Source organism: Lutra lutra, chromosome 8 (genome assembly GCF_902655055.1).
Source record: "Lutra lutra chromosome 8, mLutLut1.2, whole genome shotgun sequence".
In the NCBI taxonomy this organism is placed as follows: domain Eukaryota; kingdom Metazoa; phylum Chordata; class Mammalia; order Carnivora; family Mustelidae; genus Lutra; species Lutra lutra.
The window spans coordinates 106,131,296-106,158,420 of record NC_062285.1 but is presented as its reverse complement, the minus strand read 5'-3'; the positions used below and the strand labels follow the sequence as shown (position 1 = coordinate 106,158,420).

Sequence of the window (27,125 nt, the reverse complement as noted above, 5' to 3'; positions counted from 1 at the left end):
TACAGGTCTGTGAATCTCCAGGTTTACACACTTCATAGCACTCACCATAGCACACACCCTCCCCAATGTCCATAACCCTACCACCCTCTCCCCGAAGCAACCCTGTTTGTTTTGTGAGATTAAGAGTCTCTTATGGTTTATCTTCCTCCCGATCCCATCTTGTTTCTTTTATTCTTTTCCTATCCCCCAAACTCTCCACGTTGCATCTCCACTTCCTCATGAAAGAGATCTTTTAAAAGGAGTGGCAGCAGTGGGGACTATATGAGGTTTTTTTTTTTCTTTCAATATAAGATAAATGGAACAAGGCTAAATTCAAAGGGTTTTATTATAGGCAAGGAAGAATGAAGTCTCACAGATTTCCAGCCTGTCTTAATATTTATCCTTCTATACTGAGAGGGAAAGAAGGAGACTCAAATACCAGCTCTCCCTCCCTCAAGGAAAGGAGTACTTAATTCCTCCAACAATGAGAGATTATATAAACAAACGGCTTTACTGTGGTTGAAACACTAGGGATGCTCTTCACTCCCCAAAGCCACCAGTCCAGTCCTACTGAGAAAATAAAAATCGTCACAATAATAAACATTCTCAGAATTCTCTGAGCCCTTAAATTTTATTAATTTCATACAGTAGATAAGATTATCATCATTCCCATTTTAGAGAGAAGGAACCTGAGGGCCAATAAAGCTTGAGGGACTTTCCAGGGGGTATAAGCTGATAATCGTGGAGCTGGAATTCCAGCTGAGACAACCCAGTCCCAAGGTCTGTGCTGCTAAGCACTGCCTCCTCCCAAAGGTCACATGTTACAATTCACGTGCACCAAAATAATAACTGGAAATCAAATCTGGCTAGTTATTTTCAAGATAATTTAGAGCGATGGACAAATATGTTTCAAAAAGAAAAGGGAAGTCAATGAAGATGTGAGTTTCATTTTCTTCTCTGTGTCTGCAAAAGGTCATTAACAGGTAAATGTCCCTCTATGCTTTAACCATCTCAAATTGTATGGAAGAAAGGGAAATAGGACATGGTAAATAACAGTTATCAACAAATGTTTGTTGAATGGATGCATACAGAGAATTAATTTCTATTTATGCACCTTGGGATAGGTTAATATATATCATCTGAGACAAATAAAAATGATGAATGATAAATAATCTGATGGCGCCAGTAGTGCTTCTAAGGTTAAGAACAGAATAGAAAAGCTAATAGAATTATAAGAAATAGTGTTATGCTTGAAGAAACTAAAGACAATTCACCAGAAAGGAAGAAACTGTAGAAACCAGGAACACCTAATGGCTATTTCCAAACAACTGATGTCCTTTCATGTGAATCAGGGAGTAGATTTGCTCTCTTTGTAATGCTTCTGGAAAACAAACATGGTCTTATAATAGAGGAAAATTACAGGGACGCATTTACAAAATAATGAGAGGCTCTATGCTAGGAATCACATATCAGGTGGAGCATTGGCAAGAAGATTTCTGTCTTAACTTCAAACCCCCAAATTCTATCATTTTTCCTAGGATTTATATATGTTAATCATGTTTCAGCTTGCATGCTAGAGAGCAGTTTTACAAATGTGTTTGAGTTAAACAGAGTTAAGAACTGTTGGACACCTGGAGATTCCAGGCTGAGTAAGATTTCAAAGAAGCTCACTTTCTAGAAAGGGAGATAAAATTTTTATATTTTAGATAGCAGAGGGTTGAAATCTCCTGAGTTCCCTGAACTCAAAGAAAAAAATAGGACTTTAGAGCTGGAAGTCAATTTAAAAATGTATTCAATGATCTAAATTTTTAGAGAGAAAACTTAGGCACCAAGACACTGTGGGGACACTCTAACCTCATATTGTTAATAATTGGTTCATTTTCCATCTACAAGTTTTAATTTTAGTACTTCCATTCTGCCAATAAAAATTTTGGGTTTGTTTGATGGGCGTGAAATATATATTCTTAGGAATATTTCTTTTTAGGAATATCTTTTTTTCAGATGTTTTCTTTTTTCCTAATCTTTTCCTATGATAATTATCTTCAGGTACATTTTCTCAGAAATTTAAGTATGGAAGTGCTATAGACAAATTTAGTTTTAGTCTTCTTTTTTTTTATTAAATTCAGTTAGCCAGCATATAGTACATCATTAGTTTTTGATGTAGTATTCAATGATTCATTAGTTTTAGTCTTTGGAAGACAAAATGGTAAGATTTGATGTGGTTGAGTGTGGACACTACTGGTACATAATTTTTTGGACCAAGTCATTTTTCCCATCAGGCTACCCTACTATTAGCCAAAAAGGCCTGTGAGGTCTAATCTTCTTTCCTTCCTCAGAGTTACCTCTTTCTACCCAAATCAGATACAAGTAAAAAAACAAAACAAACAAACAAAAAAACCCTTCCTTTATTCCTCACATGCACCACCAAAGCTCAGACTTCCTACTTTCACACTATAAAATATATCTACTACTTTCTATCTGCTCTTTCCCATCCTTGCCCGCCATAATCTTTTCCCTAAATTCTAGGACACTCTTACCCAGCTGTCCTACTTCCATCCCTGACCCTTTACAAATCATTCTTTGCACACAATCAGGGGGGAATTTTTGTAATGGAGCTCACACCATCACTCTCCTGAATAAAACTCTCAATGGCTTCCCATTCCCCTCAAAACAAACTCAAAAGCACAGCCTATAAGATCTATGTGATCTAACCCCTGAATACCTCTGCAATATCATTTCATATTCCTCTTCTCCCTCTTCATTAGACACAGCATATTACAGCCTTTTTTGGTCTCAGATACACCAAACGTTTCCCTGTTTTATAGCCTTTGTGCCTTTACACTGGGTGTTAGTGCCTACCGCACCCTTCATCCACCTGATCACACTGTGGCTCCTTCTCATCCATTAGGCAACTCCCATTACAGTCCATCCACACCCCAGAACCACCCACCCCTCTTCAGTTACATCACACCACATTGCTTTTTCCCCTCCTAATGTTTAGCACAATTTATAAATATCCAAAAATATTATTTATTTACTTGTCATTTCTTTTCTTTCTCCTTCCTTAATAGATTTGTTTTGGCATTTTTTATTTGAATTTCTTTTTTTTAGATTTTTAATGATTACGTATTGCATGAATTAACCTTATTCGAGAAAGAACATGGAGATTTGTCGTTGGTTTGGTCCTTAGCCTTTTAAATACTGTCAGTATTTTCTTTCAGTGTGTTGCAACAGCATGCCTTTATAATAATAATTACAGACATTCATATAGCTATGTGTCAGGCACTGTTCACCTTTATTAAATCAGCTAGTCTCAAGAAAATCCACTCAATATGTACATACCATTATTTTCTCCCACTTTAGAAATGGGTAAATTAAGGCAAAAATATGTTGAATACATTGCTCAGGGCCACTCAACTAGTTTGGCCCAGATTCAGACCTAGGCGATGTGGCTTTAGGGTCAAGTTTCTAATCAAAAACAACGTTGCCTTAATTCATGCATTAAGCATTCTCGGGAGAAGAGGAATGCAAACCACTCCAGGTCCTGGGCTACCATTAGATAAGCAACCAACAATCTACTTAAAAAGGTAAAACCTACTACCAGAGGGGTGTGTCAGGGAATGTTCCACAATAGCCCCAAATCAGCAGATATCTGTTATGAATGAAAAACATTTGATTCTCACTTAGAGTTTGTTGAATGGTTACCAGCTCACTCAAATTCCCATTCATCACTGTTGCCATTCCAATGTCATATGTCATCCCAGGGGTTAAATTATCAATCTTTAATCTATTAGCATTCCTTACAAAAAGCTTCAGGACTTCTCTTATATCTGATGAGGGTTTGATTTGAATGTAGACCTCGTGGCCATCTGGTGGGGATTCCCACTGAAGAATTATACTGTCCTCTCCCACATCTTCAGGTTTTATGTGAACCTTCTGAGGAGGATTAATACCTTCAAAAAACCAGATAAGTAGATAGACTTATCTTAGTTTATTGTTAGCATTACTCTTGCTCTGGAGTAAAAATGTCTTAATCCAATATCAGTTCCTGTTTACAGTAAAATTTAGCAAATCCCTACATCACCATGACTTGAAATAGACTCAATTTTAGAGAAAAATAAGTCTTGTTATTACTATGTAAGATTTGTCAATAAGATTAAGCACATTACACATTAAGGAAATCTAGAGGCTTTGGCAAATTCTTCAGATTTTTAAAAAAGATTTTATTTATTTATTTGACAGAAAGAGAGAGAAATCAGAAGTAGGCAGAGAGGCAGGCGGGGGGTGGGGGTGGGGGAAGCAGGCTCCCCACAGAGCAGAGAGCCCGATTCGGGGCTCAATCCCAGGTCTCTGAGATGATAACCTGAGCCGAAGGCAGGGGCTTAACCCACTGATCCACCTAGGCACCCCAAATTCTTCAGATTTTTAAGAGTTCCATCAGAGTAAGGTTTCTATTGCCAAGGTTATTCCTTTTTTCATCAAATATGCAAGGCACCTACTAACATACGAGGCAATCACCAGCACAAAAAATAACAAAGATCACTGCCTTATGCAGTTTATATTGTAATGGGTGGAAATACACAATAAACAATCATAAAATAAATGTAAATATTATATAGTACTTTAGATATGATAAGGCTGAGAGAAAAAAAGGAAAAGTACGCTAAGGCTAGGGAGCCCAGGAATGAGGTGGCTTTGGGGGGAAGTTGTGGTATTAAATAGGGAATCCAGGGCAGATGTCTTTGAAAGGATGAGATTTTGAGCTAAGCATTAGAAGGAGGTTAAGAAAGTAGAAGATGTGGTTCATATATACAATGGAAGATTTCTCAGCCATTAGAAAGGATGAATACCTATCATTTACATTGACATGGATGGAACTGGAGGGGATTATGCTAAGTGAAGTAAGTCAAGCAGAGAAAGACAATTATCCTGTGGTTTCATTCATATGTAGAATATAAGGAATAGCTCAGAAGACCACTGGGGAAAGGAGGGAAAACTTAATGGGAAGAAATCAGAGAGGGAGACAATGAGACACTCTGGACTCCAGGGAAACAAACTGAGGGTTACAGAAGGGAGTGGGTAGGGGAACAGGGTTAGGTGATGGGCATGAAGGAGGACACGTGATCTGATGAGCACTGAGTGTTATACGCAACTAATACATCTTTGAATACTACATCAAAAACTAATGACGTACTATATATTGGCTAACTGAACATAATACATTTTTTAAAAAGATAGATATTCAATATCTGGAAGAAGAGTTTTCCAGGCAGGGAAAAAAAAAAAAAAAGAAACAGCTAAAGTAAAAGCTTTTACATGGTGGGAGTTTACTTGTTATCTTCAAATACAGAAAACCAGAGTGAAAGGAGAAAGTAGTAGAATGAGGTCAGGGGATAACAGAAACCCAGAGGTTTCATGGGCTTTCACTTTGAACAAAGTAGGTAGCAACTACAGTTATATGCAGAAGCATGATCTCGCCTAAATTTATAAGAATCACTTGGGTTTTGGGGCACCTGGGTGGCTCAGTGGGTTAAAGCCTCCGCCTTCGGCTCAGGTCATGATCTCAGGGTCCTGGGATCGAGCCCCACATCAGGCTCTCTGCTCAGTGGGGAGCCTGCGTCCCCTTCTCTCTCTGCCTGCTTGTGATCTCTCTCTGTCAAATAAATAAATAAAATCTTTAAAAGAAAAAAAAAAAAAAGAATCACTTGGGTGTTAACATTAATAACCAACCACAGAGAGAGCCAATGGTTGAAACAGAGGAGGCAAGCCCAGGACTCCTGGCAAGAGTAATGGTGGCCTGGATGACAGCAACCATAAGGAAAGCAGGGAGAAGTATTCAGATTCTACATTCATTGCAAAGATAGAAACAGTAGGATTTCCTGACAGCTAGGGTGTAGGCTGTGAGAAAAACAGAAGAGCTGAGGATGCCTTCGAGGTTTTTGACCTAAACAACCGGATTAATAAAATAGCCATGAATTGACCTGACATAGTTGTAGGTACAGCAGATTTGAGTGGAAACATCTGTAGTTCCATTTTGGACATGTTGGATTTAAGATGTCTATCAGATATCCAAATAAGATGTATTACTGTAAACATATATAAGTCTGAAGCTCAGGAGTAATGTCTGGGGGCTGAAGATATAGACTTGGGGGTTACTAACATGTAGATTTTTTTAAACTTTGAGACTGGTATTTATCCTAGAAATAGTTATAACTTTATATTACTTTTCTAATTTCTGAAAGGTATGATATATATTTGAAAATAGGATGATACCACGTTGTGGTTGCTATTCTTACAGAAAATCATCAGAGAGCTCTTGATAGTCTATCATAATAACTGAAGAAAATACTTGGGGTTAATTAGCTCCTTATACAATTTACATGACTATCAACCCTTATGATTTTTAATACTATACAATTCTCTGAAAATAGTAATCCCCTCCTTTTAGTCTTAATTGTTTATCCCGTGTCATATACTTCCTCAGAACTTTCAATAGTTCACCAAAACAAAGATCAATCATTAATTTATATCCAAGAATAATTATGTAATTTTAAGCTGTTCAGTAGTTATACTTTAAATAATCTTCAAAGAATTCTCTACAATTTTCATAATTAGTTTGTTCCCAAAAACTGTAACTTGACTTTTAATCTGTTTTGAGATTCACTTCCTATCAACACAATAAAGACCGACCATATTTTTAGTTCTCAGGAAAATATCACTCTGGGTCAGACCCATAATCTGCTCATCCTATACAACTTCACAAAATTGTAGCTGGTCTGACTATAGGCATTGAAATTAATTATGTATATAAAAATGATATAAAAATGATCAGAGAATGCTAGAATAATCCAATTAGATAAGCTGCTCACAAGATTCCAGGGTGAAACAACTTCAGATCTTTGTTCTTGTGTGATTGCAAAACTCACAAACATTTACTTCAGTGCAGGACTTAGATGAAATCTATGAATGCCACACATAAGCAGAGACTGAGGAAAAGATGAGATCTGGTAAATCTGTGATAGCCCTATAATTACTCACAGAAATTTCTGTTTATGCAAGCGCATTTTTATGGGCAAGGGTCCATTAATCTTTCCACATTCTCAAAAGACTTCATGACCCGCAAAAGTTAAATTTTACTGAATAAAATATACTCCTTAATACGTATGAAAGCTCTTCCTGTTCTGTGCCTAGCTTACATTTTCTAGATTCTCTGCATGCCCCCGTACTTCAGCCTTGCCAAACTACTTGCCAATTTGCTAATGTTCAAATGTTAGTCCTCTCTAAACGTTCTGGCTTTCCCAGGTATGGCTACCTAGATGCCTCTTTTTTGGTCCTCTCTGCCTGTGCACTTGCTGTTTGCCCTACTCACAGCATCCTCTTGCCTTGCTGCTGCCCCCTGGCTAACTCCTATTCTTCCTCCTGAAGCAGTGCATGACTCTACCAGAAGACTTCTGGGTTAACTGATCCTTCTTATGGGCCCATAGTCCCCAGAGCAGAACCCCTATAATTGCAACTATAAGACAGCATTATCACTGTTTTTTAAATTACCTGTCTCACTCTATTAGCACATAGCCCTTTATAGTCAGAAGCTAGGTTTTATTCATCTTTGCATCTCTAGTACCTATTATGGTTCTAGTCTAGATACTAGTCATCTCTAGTACCTATTACTGATACTAAAAAAATAATTTATTGAGTGAATAATGAATGAAAAAAGGATATTGCCTTAAGCTAAGAGAGTAAAAGAACACGGGATTACTAATTCCTACATATGCACTGCTATGTCAGCTTACAGTTAATACACAGAGCAAATGACCCCAAAATTAAAAGTGCAGACACACATGTACCTTCTTCCTGTCCCTCTAGTAAGTAGGTATATGCCATGGAAGATTCTAATTTGACTTCAAAATGGGAGGGAGACAAACCATAAGTGACTCTTAATCTCACAAAACAAACTGAGGGTTGCTGGGGGGAGGGGGGCCGGGAGACTGGGGTGGGGTTATGGATATTGGGGAGGGTATGTGCTATGGTGAGTGCTGTGAAGTATGTAAACCTGGCAATTCACAGACCTGTACCCCTGAGGATAAAAATACATTATATGTTTATAAAAAAAAAATTTAAGGGGCGCCTGGGTGGCTCAGTGGGTTAAGCCGCTGCCTTCGGCTCGGGTCGTGATCTCAGGGTCCTGAGATCGAGCCCCGCGTCGGGCTCTCTGCTCAGCAGGGAGCCTGCTTCCTCCTCTCTCTCTGCCTGCTTCTCTGCCTGCTTGTGATCTCTCTCTGTCAAATAAATGAATAAAAAATCTAAAAAAAAAAAATTTAATAAAAAAATAAAAGTGCAGACACACATGTACCTTCTTCCTGTCCCTCTAGTAAGTAGGTATATGCTATGGAAGATTCTAATTTGACTTCAAAATGAACAAATCTATGAGAAATCCTCCCAGTCTTCCTGTCAGTTACAAACGGAAGCATTTACAGAGAAGAGACCAATGGTTACCGGAGAGGATCTGTATTGGAGAGTAGGCAAAAGGGGTAAAGGGGGGTCAAGGGCAGCATGATGGAGGGTAACTAGACTTTTGAGTGATCACTGTGTAGTGTATAGAGATGTTGAATTATAATATTGTACACATGAAGCATATATAATAAAAAAAAAAAAAAAAGAAAAGAAAGCATCTTCATAAGTGTAAAAGAGTCAACCAAGCATTCATCCATTGAAGGGAGCTTTGACCTCCAGGAAGAGAAAAAATTGGCTATCTACTATCCATTTGGAAAAATACTTTTGCTTAGGATTTGCAACACTGAATGCATGTATGTTTAGCATTTGCATTTAGTCCTCATTAAATAGCACCTTTGGTTGTTCTTATCTTCAAAGTATTGCAAGTATTCCCAATAAGTATGAGAAGGCTAATTGCTCTATGACTGTGCACATTTTCCATTTCTCCTACCTTGGTCTAGCATGTTTAAATTTTAGCTATTCTGACTTGACTGGAATTTCAGCTAAAGAACTTTGCATACAGGCATGTTAAATACACATGCACAAACAATACACATATTTCACACACAGGAAAATACTCCAAAAAGTGTTTAGGAATGCGTTGTTTCACATAATACTCTAATCTTTTCAAAAAAGTTGACTCATAGGAGTATATCTACTTCTTTATTAAAAGATGGATTACTCTAATGATTATGTTCCAGACAAGAATTCAAAATTGGCATGTGGAGGTGAATGATTATAAATGCAATTGCCCAAAGTCCTGTAGTGATACTGCCCCCTAGAGGTGAACTCATGACGCTGTGTAAGAAAATGAATTTGAGTAAAAGAATATGCAGACCAATTTGTTGGATCTAGAAGTGGATGAACTAGTCTTCATGTTTCATGATAACTTATTTCTCAGCCAAGGCTATTATAAGAAATATGTCTTCTAGGAACTCTGGTAGGAACAACGCAGATGTTTAAAGAGTTCATGTAAATCTAAACGAATTTAGTACGCAAATCTATGCTAAATTTTGATTCAACACTCAAATGTTTAACTGTATTTATACTGATGAAGGATCAACATAATTAAACTTAAACAAATAAATTTCAAAATATGAAGTTTAAATTTTTTATTAAAAGGCAAAATCGGCCGGTGCTTACCTGTAACGGCTGAAATAGGTCTCTCAAAGCAGCTTAAAGTTCCTCTTTCCCCAACACTGAATAGATATATCTGATAATGATGGAAAGATTTCAGATCTCCAATTTTCACTGATGTGCTGAATTTTTCAACAAGCACCTCTTCTGATTTACTGGTTTCCACATCCAAAATAGTCACAAGATAATGGTGAAAAGACATAAGATCTGGAGGATTCCAGTGTAAAAATACTTCTGTTGGGGTCAAAAGAGTCACTGTGACATTCTGAGCTGATAATGGGCCTGGGAGATTTCAAAAATCAGAAAAATACATCATATTAGTGATATAATGTGGCAGAGTACTCTAACACCTCTCAGTACTTCCCTAATATTCTAGGTTGGAGAAAAGGAAAACTGGATTTGAGTCATGGCTTTTCCATTGTATGTCTCTACACCCTGAGTAAATTATTTACTCTCCCTGAGCCTCTATTTTTTTTGACTGTACAATGGGAATTACAGTAGTAGCTATATTGGAACATTATTAAGAAGATTAAATGAGATAAGGAATGGAGAGCACTGCACAAATTGTTTGACCTCTGTTATTGGTTCAATCATTATTTTTATAACAAAACCACCAAAAATGGCATTTCTGGCATTCTGTGATCATATCTTAAATGCCTCTTAACCCTTCTACCTTGTCAGGCTAGAGAGCAGGGACCTCCTATTCCTTATTCTTCATTTCTGTCATCACTAGACATCAGGTATTCATCCTCGCAGAAATCTTTCCCTACACCAAAGCATTTCAACCAATCCCAGTCAGTGGTTTTTCTAATCCATCCTTCCAGATTAATTTTCTTTAAAAAACACCTTGCACATACCAACTTCAAACCCATATCCATCCCTAACCTCCAAACACACACACACACACACAGTACACTCATTCCTTTCGATCCTTTCTTTAGAAGCAATAGCTCAAGAGTTAAAACAAGACCATCTGGGTTCCTGTGTGGCTTAACAAAGCATGTTGCTCTAGTCAGTTTATTTAACCTTTTTGAAGCTCAGTTTTCTCATTTCTATATAGCTACTCCCAGGGCTGAGTGAGCTTATGCATTAAAAGTGTTTCATAAAAGGTAAAGTGAGCTTTAGAAACTGCACTTAATGGATTTCCAATGCTTCTAAGGTCAAGTCCAACCATCTGAGATTCACACCCCTAGCACTCCCAAATCTGGTACACTTCACCACTCCAACTGTTTTTACCTTCATGCCTGAGGAAATCTTTTCCAGTTAACCTACACTATTCTTTTCCCATGAACTGCTGTCTCCATACTTTTGCTCACAATGTGTTTTCCTTTAAGTTTGAATCTAAGCCTCCCCTTTTCATGAGTCTTCCCATCACCCATCTTCTGAATTCTAGAAAGCACTTATTAAATGTATCACTAAGTGATTGATAATTTAGGCTTTTACATTTTCCTACACTTTGCTATCTTTTGTTTGCTTTCACTTTTCTTCCTAATTCTCTTCATTGCAAGTCTTCCAAAATCCACAATGCATGTCTGTTTATCTCCTGCTCTTAGTACATATCAAAACTTAAGTTCCAAAAAAAAAAAAAAGTCTCGATTATCCACTGTGCGGTGGCCCCCAGTCTAGTTGGTGTTGTTAAGACAAGTAAGATATAGTTCCTGCCCTTATGGCTATATAGTTTAATAGGAAAGTCAAAGACATACACAGATCCACTGTAATTTAAAATGTTTAAAGATCTAGGTATGCCAAGAGTGTTATGAGAAAATACGAGACCCTCAGGAAATATCTGCTAGTTATGATATTCAATAACTGAAAAATCATATTTTCAGAGGTTTTGTAACTTACGTGTTTCAACAATAAATACTGGACTTAACATAGTTCTTGCCTCCCATTTATTTACTGCAAAGAGTAAAAATCTGTAAATATGGCCAGGAAACAATTTGGTAATTGTTTTTTCTGTAGTATTTGGGGATATGCTTTCAAAATATTGTTCTTCTGTATAATCTAAATAATACTTAATGATAATTTTATATCCCAGTTTTAGCCACTTATTCAAAGTGTTCCAAACATTCCAATTATGCCAACCAAATACAACTTCAGTTGTTCCAACATCCTTTATATGGATCAAAAGGTTTTCCTGCAGAGAAGGTGCTGAAAAAAATACAGAGGAGGATTGTTTGTAATTAGAAATCATAATTCTATCTTTACAATAATGACAGTGAGCTACATGGTATAAGAATATTAATAAAAAATAATTACATTCATATTTGCAAATATATGGCAGTGGAACATAACAGAAAAATCTTGTAAAGAAATAGTTTGATCCAGTTGCATTTTGCTGCAAAATATAGCAATCTGTTTCATTCTTGGGTAGCAGTGGAAAAGAAAAGGTTTCATTTTTCTTAAGGCCAAAAGATGATCCATCTATCCATGTGAGATGATCGTCCTTCTGAAATAAGATATACAAATTAAGCCGAGAACAAGAAACAGGTGTCATATCTTCAAATATATGTATCCTTCATGAGTTATCGGAGCCAGAGACAGAGTTCACTTTTATTCACCCATTAGCCTTATGTCTTCAAGCAAATTGCTGAGTCTCACATTAAGCTTTTATTTTCTAATCCATAAAATGGCTGTGATAATAGAACCAACATCCTAAATTAATTACAGAGGCAGTGCAGGTAAAGGTCCAACACAATGCCAAGTACAGACCCACTATTCATTACAGATTAGTTACTTTATTTCAGCTCACCGAATAAGCCAGAGGCATCAAGGGAGGTCGTTGATACCTTTCTACTAAGTGATGTCACTGGTGAATATCACCAACCTTAATGCTCAAAAGTAAGAGATGTTAAAACAATCTGTTCCAATTCCACCTGACAGAATAGAAGAATACTCTTTCCTTGAAAAACTGCACATAGTGGGCTGCAGCTTAGCAAAAAGACAGAGGCTTGGAGACAGTACACATAAGTGGTCAGGGCACAGAGCACTGGTCAGACTGACACAGATTCAAAGCCTGGCAGGGCCTTCTCTTAGCAGTGTGACCAGGATTTTTCTGAGCTCCCTCTTCCCTATCTATAAATGAGAACAATAACAGTACTTCCCTCATAAATTTGTTGTGAGAACTAAATGAGAGTTACCGGTTTAAACTTTCTAGATTGGAAAACAGAACTATTAATCTTTCCTTCATCACATTTCTGCTGAGTGCCAGGCCCTAACTGGAAGCTGGGGTACAATGATGAATAAGACACTGTCTTTATCCTCAAAGTCGAATAACAAACTCACACTAATTCAGCAAGAGTGAATGAGGTGATGGCTTTCGCTACCTGCCACAGGGATTATAACCCAGGAGGTGACTTTGATGTTAACCTCAAGAGACCAGCTTAACGTAGAGGTTATAGAATATAATGGTTAAGAGCAGACTCTGATGCATGTCCACATGGGCAAGTTAACTTCCTGTGCTCCAATTTCCTCATATGGTATACAAGTAAATCACACAGAATGGTGCTTTGCACTTAGGAGACACTATAGGACTCGGCTATTATTATAAAGTAAGTTTTTCTTAATAGTTACTTTGATGTTTCATTTACCTCCTAAATTATTTTTAAGTTTCATAAAAGCAGAGACTGTATCTTAGACCCCTTTGAATAATTCACAGCAACCATCATGATGCCTTGGGCTCCCTCACTTTGGCTGTCATGACCATATGACCTGAACCTGATACCAGAAACCAGTAACAAGAACTACTAGAAGAGTACCTTCTAATTTAACAGTTTATAACAATCATGCTAACAGCAGGAAACAACGATATATATACACTAACTGGTCTATTTGAAAAGAGACTGGCATGCTGGGAGGCTGGCTTGGGAGAGTCAGAGATGAACTGTGATTTGAGGAATCTTTATTAGAACTTCATTCCCTGACTGTGAAAAGATAAAGGAGGCCCCAAAAGAGAATGATGAAAATGCGATTAAAGACTGTCAATAAAGGGCACCTGGGTGGTACAATCATTTAAGCTATGACTCTTGGGGTTCACCTCAGGTCATGATCTCAGGGTCATGTGATCAAGCCCCAAGTCAGGCTTTGCACTCAGGGCAGAGTCTGCTTAAGACTGTCTCTCCCTCTGTCCCTCTCACCCTCTCTCTCAAAGAAATTTTAAAAATCTTAAAAAAAAAAAAAAAAGACTGTCAATAGTTTTCCTCAAGCTGATACAAAGTTCCACAGGGGGGAAAAAAAATGGTATCAAACTGATGTGCCTTGGGTCCCTAGAGGTCAGGCTATCTGTAGAGAACAGATTTATTTTGAGTGGAAGGAAATTTTTTTTTTTTAAGATTTTATTTATTTATTTGACAGAGAGAGATCACAAGTAGACAGAGAGGCAAGCAGAGAGAGAGAGGGAAGCAGGCTTCTTGCTGAGCAGAGAGCCCGATGCGGGACTCGATTCCAGGACCCTGAGATCATGACCTGAGCCGAAGGCAGCGGCTTAACCCACTGAGCCACCCAGGCGCCCCAGTGGAAGGAAATTTTTAATAAATGGATCATCAAGAAGAAAACACAGAGTAGACAGAGATAACTATGCTATGTCTTGGGTTTTCCTACAAAAAGCTGACCAAAATGAAATTTTGTGAGATTTTCCATAGTGATAAGAATGTTGGGAGAAAATATCACACATTCCTTATTTCACTGGTATTGCATAAGATCTTTAGATCTTTCTATAACTCTTTTAGTAAAATTAAATTTCATGAACCTGGATGTTTTATCGTTCCAATTTTAGTATATGTGCTGCCAAAGCGAGCACGAACCTGGATGTTTTAAATTAAAAAATAAAATGAACAAAATTTCTATATTCCATAGTTTCAATTTCACATTATTCTGTTTTTCACAGAGGTGAGAAATAGAGGAAGTAGAGCAGGTTGGCGGGAAGGAAAGGACAGTCTGGGCAATCTTGAAGTGTCTGTGGAAAATTCCTAAAGAGATAATCAGAAGAAAATAAGATAGGGGTGCCTGGGTGGCTCAGTCAGTTAAGAGCCTGCCTTTGGCTCAGATCATGATGCCACAGTGCTGGGACTGAGCCCCGCATTGAGCTCCTTGCTCTACGGGGACCCTGCTTCTCCCTCACCCTCTGTCTGCCACTCCCCCTGCCTGGGGGTGCTCCCTCTCTGTCAAATAAAAAAATAAAATCTTTTTTTTAATCTTCTTTAAAAAAGAAGAAAATTTGATGTCTGGAACGCAGAAGAGAAAAGTGGGCTACGTAAATACATAAGAACAACTGAGCTAGGTGGTAAATAAGAAATGGATGACATCACCCACATTTTAAAACAGGTCTGGGGAAGACCAAAATTAAAACAAAATCATGGAAAGAAATAGATGCCTACAAAGAGAGTAAAGGGGGTGGGAAGAGACAAATAGGCAGAGAACAGAGGATTTTAGGTGGATGAAAGTATTTTGCATGATACCAAAATAATCAGTGTATGTCATTATACATTTATCCAAACCCAGAGAATATACTGTACTAAAAGTGAACCATAATGTAAACTTATGAATTTTGGGTGATTACAATGTTGTCAGTATATGTTCCTCGGTTGTTAACAACTGTACCACTCTGGTGGGGGATGCTGATAATGGGAGAAGCTATTTATGTGTGGAGACGGGGTATGTGGGAAATCTCTGTACCTTCCCCTCAATTTTGTTATGAACCTAAACTGCTCTAAAGAAAGGTGATGGGGAGGCAAGGAGGGAGGGAAAGATTGAGATAGAGAAACGGAGAATGAAACAGTGTCTGGCTTATAAGAAGTACTCTAAATATTTAGTGCATGATGGAAGAAGGAAGGAAGAGGGGGAGGGAGGGAGGAGAAAAGGAAGGAAAGCAAAAAAGGAAGGAAAGAGAAAGGAAGAGAATGGTAGGAGAGGGGAGGGAAGAGAGGAAGGAAGGAAGAAGGAAGGAAGGAAAAAAGAAGGAAGGAAGGAAACATAGCTTTATCATGATATATGCACTTCTTTACATTGACTAACCTTCAAGTCGTTAAGACCTGTCCATATTATTATTTGATTTTTTGACCTGAGAAGTGAAATTATCAATTTTTTTTCCTCTTCATTTTTTATATCCACAAGGTGTGCAGAACTTAAGGATAACCTACAGCGTCGCTGGGCTATATTCCATGGCACACTCTCTTTGCTAATTTTGTAACAGCTGTTTCTTAATGCTAGCCATCCTCGTGAACATGAACCTACCAAAAGAAAAATGTTTTGTGAAAGATGAATTCAGTAATATGACATTTCATCAGTACATTTCTTAACATCTATAGTAATTAATCATGAAAATCTCATAGCATTAATTGTGCACTTTCCCTGTAGTTCTCCCAAACCAGTAAAAACGCTAAAGTTGCTATTATTCAAGTAGCAAATGGGTTACAAACAATTAAAATAGTTTTAAGTAGTTTCTAAGAATTAATTATGCAGAATTATTGTCCAATTATAACTTAATTAAAATAACATCACAGATTTTTTTTCTTTTCTTTCTAAGTCACTTTAGTTTGCCCTTTCTATCACTCTTATGTTGGTGGAGAATTTTTAAGTGTTTATTTTAGAGACTTTTCAGGTTTATCTTTATTTTAGAGAACTAGATATAACACTTGCTAAGAATTCTGCTCTCTGCTATTGCTACTTGACTTCAAATGGGTTCGCTTTCCAGAAAACACTTAGACTTTTTCTCTAAGATTGTACACCATGGAAAGACTGGGGAAAATACCAACCTATTGAGAGTAGTTTTTTTTTTTTTTTTTAAGATTTTATTTATTTATTTCACAGAGATAGATCACAAGTAGGCAAAGAGGCAGGCAGAGAGGGGTGGGGGGAAGCAGCAGAGAGCCCGATACAGGGCTCGATCCCAGGACCCTGAGATCATGACCTGAGCCGAAGGCAGAGGCTTTAACCCACTGAGCCACCCAGGTGCCGGGAGAGTAGATATTTTATCAGCGCTTCAACCCAACATATTGGGGAGATGTAAGAAGGATCTGTCTTCTTTTTTCACAGGGAGGAGAAGGAGGATGGGAAGAGGGGATGCTTTAATTACCTTACTGTCTTTTTCTTACTACTGATGTGTTTCTCTCTTTCACTTGAAATTGTATACTGGAGTTCAAAGTTTATTCCTATATAGGTATTAAAATAGCACACAGCCCATCACAGTGTGTTGCCGTTATTAGGGTCTATGACTCTCTCCTTTTCTCTTAAATCTTCTTTCACCATGTGGAGGAAGGAAGTGGATCTAGGAAGCCACAAAAAAATTAAACATACATTCCCTTATCCCTTGGAGTATTCCAAATTTTGGTCACGTCTGACTGGGGATGAATAATGAAGAAGCCTTATATAGGATGAAAGATTGATATTTTTATGGATTTTAATGGATCTATTAATACCTGAAGATAAGACCATTCATTGATATTTTAAAGTCACCTAAAAAGCTATCAATAGTGGTGCCTGGGTGGCTCAGTCAGTTAAGTGTCTGCCTTTGGCTCAGGTCATGATCCCACAGTCCTGGGATCGAGCCCCACATCAGGCTTCCTGCTCGTCAGGAAACCTTCTTCTTCCTCTCCCTCTTCCTCTCCCACTGCTTGTGTTCCCTCTCTCACTGTGTCTCTCTCTGTCAAATAAAAAAAAAAAAAAACTTAAAAAAAAAAAAAGCTATCAATAGTTGCCAGAAGTAAAGAAAAGAGAACGCACTTGGTTTCATTTTTAAAAAGTGGTGGAAGGAAACAAAGTTCTTAACCAGCTTGTTAAGTTCTAAATCCAGCTTGTTCAATAAATCCGTCAAATACCAGAATGATATAGTTAGAAAAAAGGAACGATGCTGGTTCACTTACAAGCAGTTTCCTGTAGCTAATACTTGGCTCAGCCACTTTTGAAAAGAACAATACATCTACCAAGTTATCTACAAGATATATATTAATAATGAACCAGATATCTGCATACCTGTTTCTACTTGAACATCCAGTCTCTGCAATATATTTATAAAATCCAAATACAACTGTTTAAATTCAAATTTAAAAGCATATAGGCTTCTAGGTTTTAAATTATCCCACTCATAAACTGTAACATTATTTGGCATAATTTGTGAAGAATTATTGAAAGATATTGACACTGAAATGTCATTGGAAGACAGCAAACTCCAATTAAAAGAAACACTCGTGCTTGTCACTACTGTTTTAATATTGCTAGTTGAGAAACTACCTAAAAAAAAATCAAGAACAATAATTAGTTGGATTCAAATAAAACTGAATGAAACACAAAATATGTTGAGTCACAAAAGAATCACTATGATGGGAGAGCAAATTATCTACTATGAAATACTTTCTAGACTATATGAGAGTTTCTTGTCCCCTCCTTGAAATAAATGAGTTAAATTACAAATCCGCATTATAATATTTTTAGATAATCTGGATTGCATGTAACATCTCTGCTATGCCTATCTATTCATATTAGTACACATCAAATGTCAGAAATTAAAATCTTCTTCTTAGTTTATAATTTCCTTTAAATTTTAAAATTTACATTATGTTAAAAAAACACAAAACACTATCATCATGATGTAATTTTGGACCATTATATGACTATTAATTACTACAAAATTCAGATTACCTGGTAATAAAATTGTTTCCCTTTTACAATTAGGCAATACAGACAAACAACAAATACATATTACTTACGGATTTTAAGTGACTTTTCACTTAAAATTTGTCCATATTTTATGGACTGTAGAATGATGTGATAGTCTTCATTTTCCTCTAATGTTATTGATTTTGAAAGCTCTTGTGGGTTTACAAGAATCCTTTTGATATTCTGTAAATAATTAGATTCATCTGCTTAGGGAATATTTATTAACTGAGTCAGGTATGTTCATTAAAAGTTTGACTTTTGTATATTTCTTTCGTAAGAAGCAATTTTTCGAATAGAATGCAAATATATACATAAAATATTTATTTTTACATAAAATGATATTACCTCAAATAATTACTCTCTGTATGACATAAATTATTAAAAATATAATCATTCCTATGAAAAAGTTCAAGGGTAATTTGGTCGACTACTTATTGAAGATATTTCATAAAATGCTCACATTTCACACACTAATGAAATAAGAGTAAGAAATACCAATAACTGCATAGCAAAAGAAAAGATCAACAAAAGAAAAATCCAATCTATGGAATAGGAGAAAATATTTGCAAACCACACATCTGATAGTGGGTTAATACCCAAAATATATAATGAACTCCTATAACTCAATAACAAAAAGCAAACAAGCAACAACAAATAATCCAATTAAAATAGGCAAAGACCTGAAGAAATATTTTTCCAAAGAAGATATTCAAATGTCCAACAGGCATATGAAAATGTATTCAATATCATTAGTCATCAGAGATATACAAATTGAAACTACAGTGTCAAAATGGCACCTATCAGAATGGCTATCATCAAAAAGAAGAGACAACAAATGCTATGTAGGGATATGGAGAAAAGGTGCACTTGGTGCACTGCTGCTGAGAATATCAATTTGTGCAGCTAGAAAACAGTATGGAAGGTTCTCAAAAAAAATTAAAATTAAAACTACCAGAAGGATAGGAAACAAAATTACCATCCCAAAGAGATATCAGCACCCCTAAGTTCACTACAGAATTATCTACAATAGCCAAGATATAGAAAACAACAAAAGTGCCCATTGGTAGATGAATGGATAAAGAAAATCTGGTATATATATGCCCAAACACAGACATACACACACACAGGGGAATACTATTCAGCTATAAAAAAGTAGAAAATCCTGCCATTGTGATGACATGGATGGACCCTGAACGTACTATTATGCTAAGTCAAATCAGTCAGAGTAAGACAAATACTGATCTCACTTATATGTAGAATTAAGAAAACTAAAATCATACAAATAGATCAGAGTGGTGGTTGCCAGAAGTGAGGGAATACTGGGTGAAGATAACCAAAAGATACAAATTTCTAATTATAAGGTAAATAATTTCTGGAGATATAATGTAGAACATGATGAAAATAAGTAACATTATTGTTGTGTACTTGAAGGTTGCTCCAGGGTAGATCATAAAAGTTTTCATCATAAGGAAAAAAACTACTTGTCATTATGTGAGCTAATACATATTAACTAAACTTACTGTGGTCATCATTTTGCCATATACAGTATACAAATAACAAATGTCAGATCATTTCAATATACAAATATCAAATCATTATATCATATATACATATACATACACATATATCAAATTATATATACCTTAGACATACATGTTTTGTTTGCTTTAAAAATTTTTTTATTGGGATGCGTGGGTGGCTTTCTATCTAAATAAATACATTTATATATTTTTATGCATTTACATATTTATATATACATTTATATATACCTATATATTTTATATTTATTATGTATATTTATAAATATTACATATTTATAGTAATATATTTTATATATAAATAAATATATCTAAAACATATTTAGAGAGAGAGAGCACAATCAGTGGGAGAGGCAGGTAGAGGGAGGGGAAAAGCAGGCTTCCTTATGTGGAAACCCTATGCAGGGCTGGTTGCCAGGGCCCTGGGATAATGACCTGAGTTGAAGGCAGACACCTAACCAACTGAGCCACCCAGGCAACCCTAGACTTATACAATGTTATATGTCAATTATTATCTCAATAAAATTGGAGAAAAACTATCAATAACTATCAAATTTCTACTATGATGTGACATTTAGTCCCAATAAATTTACATTATGCTTACTTTTTATCAGAGTCAAAAAAAAAAAAGATGTCTTACTTTTTCAGCAAAATTATTAACAAGTTGGTATTTTAAAAAATAAAATTCAGGATTTCCTGCCTTAGGAAATTCATCCCATTCAATAAAAACTGCTGTTGTTTGATTATTCATTGGCATATCACAGAAACTTTTTGAGATCTGAAATGGGAAAGAAAGGTAACTGTAACGATATAATAAAAATACATTCTTGGTTATTATTAACCATTTCTATTTTATTAGAAAAGTTACAAAAATTAAGCCCATAATATGTCAAATTATAACTGAAAAGTATTTCAGCAGTCTCAATTTCTACACATGAATTAGGTAACATCCCATTGGATACTTTATTTGTAAACATAATTTTGAAAATGACTTAAGAAAGATAAGTAAAAATGAAAGCAAGGAAATTCAAGATCCATGTTTCTCAAAGTTGGAAACACCATGTTCCTGGGGTCAGGGAGAAAGAAGAGACTCAAAATCACGGGAAAAGCACAGCACACCCTCCTGGTGTATCCAATATGTACTTTGATGATAATGGATACAGAGTTAAATTATTTCACAGACATTCTTGATAACACACTTGCAACAGAAATAAGTTAGAGTAAAAAATGCTTGATTCTGTTATTTTAGAGGTTCAGTTTATTGTTACAGAAAGAAAATGTTAGCAACTGAGACAAAACAGCTAGACCACAAGATCAGAGATGTATTCCCTTGATGATTAAAACAAAACAAAACAAAACAAAACAACAAAAAAAAACCACCTCAAACCTCAAGAGAATGATATACTTAATCAAAATTCCTATCAAAAACAACTTTAGGGACGCCTGGGTGGCTCAGTTGGTTGGACGACTGCCTTCGGCTCAGGTCATGATCCCGGAGTCCCGGGATCGAGTCCCGCATCGGGCTCCCAGCTCCGTGGGGAGTCTGCTTCTCCCTCTGACCTTCTCCTCGCTCATGCTCTCTCTCACTGTCTCTCTCTCAAATAAATAAATAAAAATCTTTAAAATTTTAAAAAAAAACTTTAAAATGCCTCACTATACCATAAATATTACCAAATTCTGATCTCTCTCCCCACAGATTTTTCCTGACACAATGTGTAAGCAGTGAAAACAGATGCCATTTACATGTACAAATCTGTGCAACATCTAGCAGCCAGCCCAAAGCGGGGATCCCAGGACCCTGGGATCATGACCTCAGCTGAGGGCAGAGGCTTTAACCAGCTGAGCCACCCAGGTGCCCCTAATTATTTTTTTTAAATGCTCAAAAATGTCTTACCTTAACAACATATTGTAACCAGAGCAATAGAATAATTGATTTCTCCATCTGAAAAATAAAGTATATTCAGCTCAATTAAACATGTATTTTTTTAAATACATGTATTTTTTTTAAAACTAAATCATTGGACCTTCTTTAGATGTGTATGTATATCACTTCAGTGTCATCTTTTCAAGTTAGACTGTACATCCAACTGAGTGTTAAAGCATTAATAAGTAGGTGCTGCTTAATATCCCCCATCTAATAAAACTGGAATCGCCCGTACTTTCCAACAAATTACAAAGTAACTTGCTTCTAGAAGCTGCTATAATTAAGTATAAAGGAGGTGTTAGAAATAAAATGAATTATCAGGCAATTACAGGAAATTGTATCACATTGTGTGAAACTATTTAATCTTAATTGTTGGAAATTTAGAACACCTACACACTGCTACTTCATGGAAGTAATTTCTCACATTTTAACATTACACCATCGTTAAGAAAAATATTTCAAAACTATTGACGAAATGGGAAAAACATTTAAGTCTTTTCAACTTAGTTTATTTTTAAAGCGCATTTATCTAAAAAGCTTGTGTCACTTTTCCTAGGAATCTAGACTCCCTGGGTAACTGCGACCTTTACATTCAACGAAAGATATAACGGAAAAAATTAACACACTTGGTATTATACATATTTCTAAAACTGAAAATACTTAAACAGGTACCCATGATCCATTTTAAAACCCCTAGAGGGCCCACTGTAAAGCGAATTCCTTCCTACAAAATCCTCTTTAGTTCCTGTCACGGTGTTTACATCAGATAAAATTCAACCCAGCTAAAAAACACGTAATAATCCAATCCAGACGCCTCCACAAAAGTGCGATGTTTAACCTTGTTCATCTTCCCCCAACCTGAGGTAACTGTACTATCCGCGGGGCTACGGTATCAATCTCCCGCGCCAGCTCTCCAAGTGTGAACTGGCATTGAGAAAGCTGTGCATCCTCCTAAGAATGCCAAAGTGGAAAGATCTCTCTCGGCTGCCTGTTCGCCAAGTCCAAATCCCCGCTCCAATTCAAATCTGTTGAGTCACAGGGTCCGCGCCCGGGATGGAGAAAGAGAGCGGCTGCCCTGGGGCGCCCTGGTTTAGAAGGAGGCCGCTGGAGCCAACTTTGGGCGGACGGAGTGCGGAACAGGGTTGAGAGAAAAGGACTCCGGTTGTAAGGATGGCTGCGCTGGGGTAGGGGTGAGGGTGGGAGGGTGGTACCGCGTAGAGAGCAGAGCCCTGAAGTCAGGGCGCGGGACGCACAGCGCAGCAGCGGGTGCGTGCTGGAGCCCACGACCGCCCCGCCGCGCAGCCGCCCGCGCTTTGCAAGGTTCGCGCGCAGGTGCGGGGCCGGGCAGGCGCAGACGGCGGCGCGCGGACTCGCCGCCGCACCCCACCTGGCGGCCGCGCTCCTTGCAGCTCCTCCCCGAGGCTCCAGCTCTTTCCGCCGCTGCTCGGGCTCCGCCGGGTCGCGTTCCCGCCTGCAGGCCCTGTCCCTCGGTTCATTAAGAGAACGTCTCCATGGAAACGCTGAGAGGCGGCGGGTGGGAAGGGGAGTGGGAGGCGAGCCCCGCGACGTTGGTGTGTGGAGGAGCAGGAGGCAGTCAGCATGGAAGAAGGGAGGGAAGGGGAGAGCGGTGACGGAGAACCCGAGTGGGAAATTTCGGCCTCTCGTGAAAAAGAAACAGAAGCCCACCAGGTGGCTGTGAACAGCCCTGAGTGGACACAGCTTTGAGTTAACCTTCATTCATGTGGCTGTGTGTGGAGCCACATTCTTTCCCTGTCAACAGGTCTTGTGGTTTAATTGCTGCTTATTTTCCGCAGCATTTGAAGTGTTGATTGAACTCTTCCTCCTTTCTGAGATCTCCACCTTTCTTCTCTTCCTTCTTTCTGGAAGCTGCTGCTGGCAGCCCTGACATCACCCTCACCTGGATCTTCCATCTTATTCCACCTTATCCTCTGACATTTCCACCTTAAAAATGGACTTGAGCCAGGGTGCCTTTGTTGAGTCAGGGTTATTTTGTTCACTCTTGCGATTTCGGTCCTATTCAAGACTGCCAGTCACTCCGTCTTGTCTCTCATTTCTTTCGGGGCTTCAGAGCAGTATCTACAGCTCAGTACTGGCTCTCTTCACCCTGATGTCCCCAAAAGGCAATTCAAAACCATCTTTCCAAAATGAAATTCATGATCATCCTTCTCCCAGCCCTTCCCGAGTAGAGTGTCAGCCAACCCCCCCCCCCCCCCCAAATTATCAACTCGGCATCCTCAGATTCTTTCCCTCACTATCCAAATTCAATTTTGTCCTCAAAAATCCTTTTTGATTCTGCCTCTAACACATCTTTTAGGGCAATTATTTCCTCTCTAGTCCGACAGCCATGGGCTTAGGTGATAACCTTGGCTATCTCTCCTTCTCTCTGGAAAGTATATGCCATGTTTAAGAGTTGGAATATTAGTTCATTCAGGTCGTTTGGCTCAGTTTACTAGCTCAGCATCTCTGAAAAGGTGAGCATAGTCAACGGTAAGCTTGTAGAGGGCTCCTGGAGCGTAAATACTTAATACACTGATAACTAGTACTGGTTTGTCAAAATTACTTCCAATAAGTTCATACTTGGACTAGGTCAGGCATCCCTAACTTCCCTTACACACTGTTAGCCAGTGTGGGCTTTCTGAAATACACACATGATCCTCCCGGAGGTGCTTACTTTAAAAGCCTATTCTGACTCTTGCTTACATAGTACCTCAGGCCAAATCCACTTTCCATCTTCACCTCTTTCCTCTTTGGCACCCTAACTTGTATCCTCCTAAGTAACAGGCCGTAATCATTTGCATCTCTGTTTTCCTGTATGACTTTATTTATACTCTTACACAAAAATTTGGTTTTTATGTGTTTATGTCCTTAGCCAGATTAGGAATTCCTTGATGGCATGGACTGTGTCATAATAAAAGCCCAGTTACAGATATGAACTATATATTTTTGTTGTTTTAATTCTTGAGGGTGGTACATATCTTTACTTTATAAAAGTAGAAACTATCAAGGCAGTATATCACAAAATGATTTTATTGCCAATGAATTAGTTTTAGGCTTCAAGAAATATGATCAGATTAAAAATCCACCAACGGGGGTGCCTGGGTGGCTCAGTGGGTTAAAGCCTCTGCCTTCGGCTCAGGTCATGATCTCAGGGTCCTGGGATCCAGCCCCGCATCGGGCTCTCTGCTCAGCAGGGAGCCTGCTTCCCTTCCTCTCTCTCTCTGACTGCCTCTCTGCCTACTTGTGATCTCCGTCAAATAAAATCTTAAAAAAAAAAAAAATCCACCAACGGTGTTGACTGAACATTTTTGGTAATCACTTTGCAGCATATACATATATCAAATCATTATTTTACACCTTAAAATTGTACAATGCCTTATGTCAATTGTATCTCAAGAAAATGGGAAAAAAAGACAAATCAGGAAACTGATCACAAAAATAAATAAATATATAAGATAATCCATCAAGCGAATTGAATCAAGGATATCTAATTCAGTATGTGGTGGGATTTTGGGGGGGGGGCGGTCATATATTTGCTTTGCAAATAATGGCATTTTAAATAAACAGTCATTGTTAAGGCTACACCTTCCAGGGGCAGCTGGGTGGCTCAATGGGTTAAGAATCTGCCTTTGGCTCAGGTAATGATCTGGGAATCCGGAGTCAGAGGTCCCTGCTCAGCGGGGAGTATGCATCTCCCTCTGCCCCTCACCCTACTGGAGCTCTCTCTCTTGCTCTCTAAAATAAGTAAAATCTGAAGAAGAAGGAGAAGAAGGAGAAGAAGAAGAAGAAGAAGAAGAAGAAGAAGAAGAGGAGGAGGAGGAGGAGGAGAAGGAGGGAGGGGGAGGAGAAGGAGGAGGAGGAGAAGACCACTCACTACCTCCCATAGTTTACATCAATCTTTCCACTAAGTCAGTAAACTTGGTTGCAAGTTAATCAATAGTGTTTCCCTCAAAAGCTCTGTTTCCTGACATAATACCCTATGAAATTCTATCCCAGTTAAGGGTTTGTTCCCTTATTTGGCCTAGGAACTTAGTTATAGAGAAACTAAGAGAATGATTTTTTAAATTATGGGCCTTCTCTTTGTAGAAATGGGAAAGTATAAATTTAGGACGATTTCAGGACATTTAGTTTTTAATGGAAAGAACTTACTTTTCTGATGGTGAAACACAGCCGAAAACCATTTAGGCAATAATGGAGATCATTAATGTCTTAAAACTTCAATTCCCTATTAGGAAATATGTCGTTTGGCATCTTATTTAAATATCTATTATGAAAAGAAACCCACATCATCACCAGAGGTTGGGTGGACATAACATGTATTACCACATCTCTTGATAGAAATGTAACAATTACACAAATGATAGCCAACCCTTCCTCACCTTCAAATTCCAGGCATTCAGTCAAAAGTTTTTAGTGAATGTTATGTGTCAAGTCCAGTGCTAAGCCCTGAGGCTATAGCAACAAATGTTACTAGTTCTCCCTTACATAGCTACTAGTTACTAGCTTAAATTCTACTGAAGGACTGCTGAGTATTATATGCTATGATCCTATGCACAACGGTATTCCTCTTGATCCTGTTCTTACTATCTAAATCCAGGCCCTCTTTCCCTCTCATCTAATATTTGGGTTCCTGGACCCAGTTCCAATGTGTGTGATTGGGATGGGAGGTGTTACCCCCACACCACCAAACAATTCTTGGGATACCACCTTGGTGTCCCATACATAATTCAGCTCAATTCTGACACTGTCTACCCAGAGATGGAGTCGGATTCCACAGGCTAAGCATTCAGTCCTACAAGACTCCCCCCACCACCCCATTTCATATATCTGTCACACGCCCAGGTTGCTATCCATGCTTCTGACCTACGGACTGTAGGCTCAATTGAACTCCCTGGGTTCAATTAATTTGCTAGAGTGGCTCACAGAATTCAGAAAATCCGCTTACTCACTAGATGAGCGATTTATTATAAAAGGATGGAACTCAGGAACGGCCACATGGAAGAGATGCAAGAGCAGGGTATGTTGGAAGAGACATCCACACCCTCTTGGAGTATACCACTCTCCCCAAATGTCCATGTGTTCACCAAGCTGGAAGCTCCCCCCAGCTCCAACGTTTGTTTGTTTTTTTTTGTTTTGTGTGTGTGTGTGTGTGTGTGTGTGTGTGTGTGTGTGTGTGTGTTTTTAATGGAGGTTTCATTACATAGGCACAGTCCTACAAGCCCTCTCCCCTTTGGGGAGATGGTGATGAAACTGAAATTTCCAACCCCCTGATCATATAATTGGCTTCACTGGCAACAAACCCCCATACTTAGAATCTGTCCAAAGGTCATCTTATTAAAATAACAGAAGACACTTTAATAGCTCCCATCACTTAGGAAATTCCAAGG

The 27,125-nt window shown here is 37.9% G+C and overlaps 1 protein-coding gene across 4 annotated transcripts; it reads right to left on the bottom strand.

The window, feature by feature from the left end:
- Positions 1-171: 171 nt before the first annotated feature.
- Positions 172-23,208, bottom strand: LOC125105998 (uncharacterized). 4 transcript variants are annotated; one of them, XM_047739406.1, is made up of 10 exons: positions 23,108-23,208; positions 21,691-21,738; positions 20,437-20,574; positions 18,309-18,441; positions 17,575-17,832; positions 15,619-15,833; positions 11,866-12,055; positions 11,452-11,757; positions 9,613-9,888; positions 172-3,932 (listed from the first exon to the last, which is right to left on the bottom strand). In XM_047739406.1, exons 2-10 carry the CDS (start codon positions 21,736-21,738, stop codon positions 3,577-3,579), a joined length of 1,920 nt encoding a protein of 639 aa, XP_047595362.1. In that variant the 5' UTR covers positions 23,108-23,208; the 3' UTR covers positions 172-3,576. The 4 variants fall into 4 exon arrangements, with proteins under 4 accessions (XP_047595362.1, XP_047595364.1, XP_047595363.1 ...); XM_047739408.1 differs by lacking the exon at positions 23,108-23,208 and adding an exon at positions 22,932-23,046; XM_047739407.1 differs by lacking the exon at positions 23,108-23,208 and adding an exon at positions 22,579-22,621.
- Between the last annotated feature and the right edge of the window lie 3,917 nt (positions 23,209-27,125).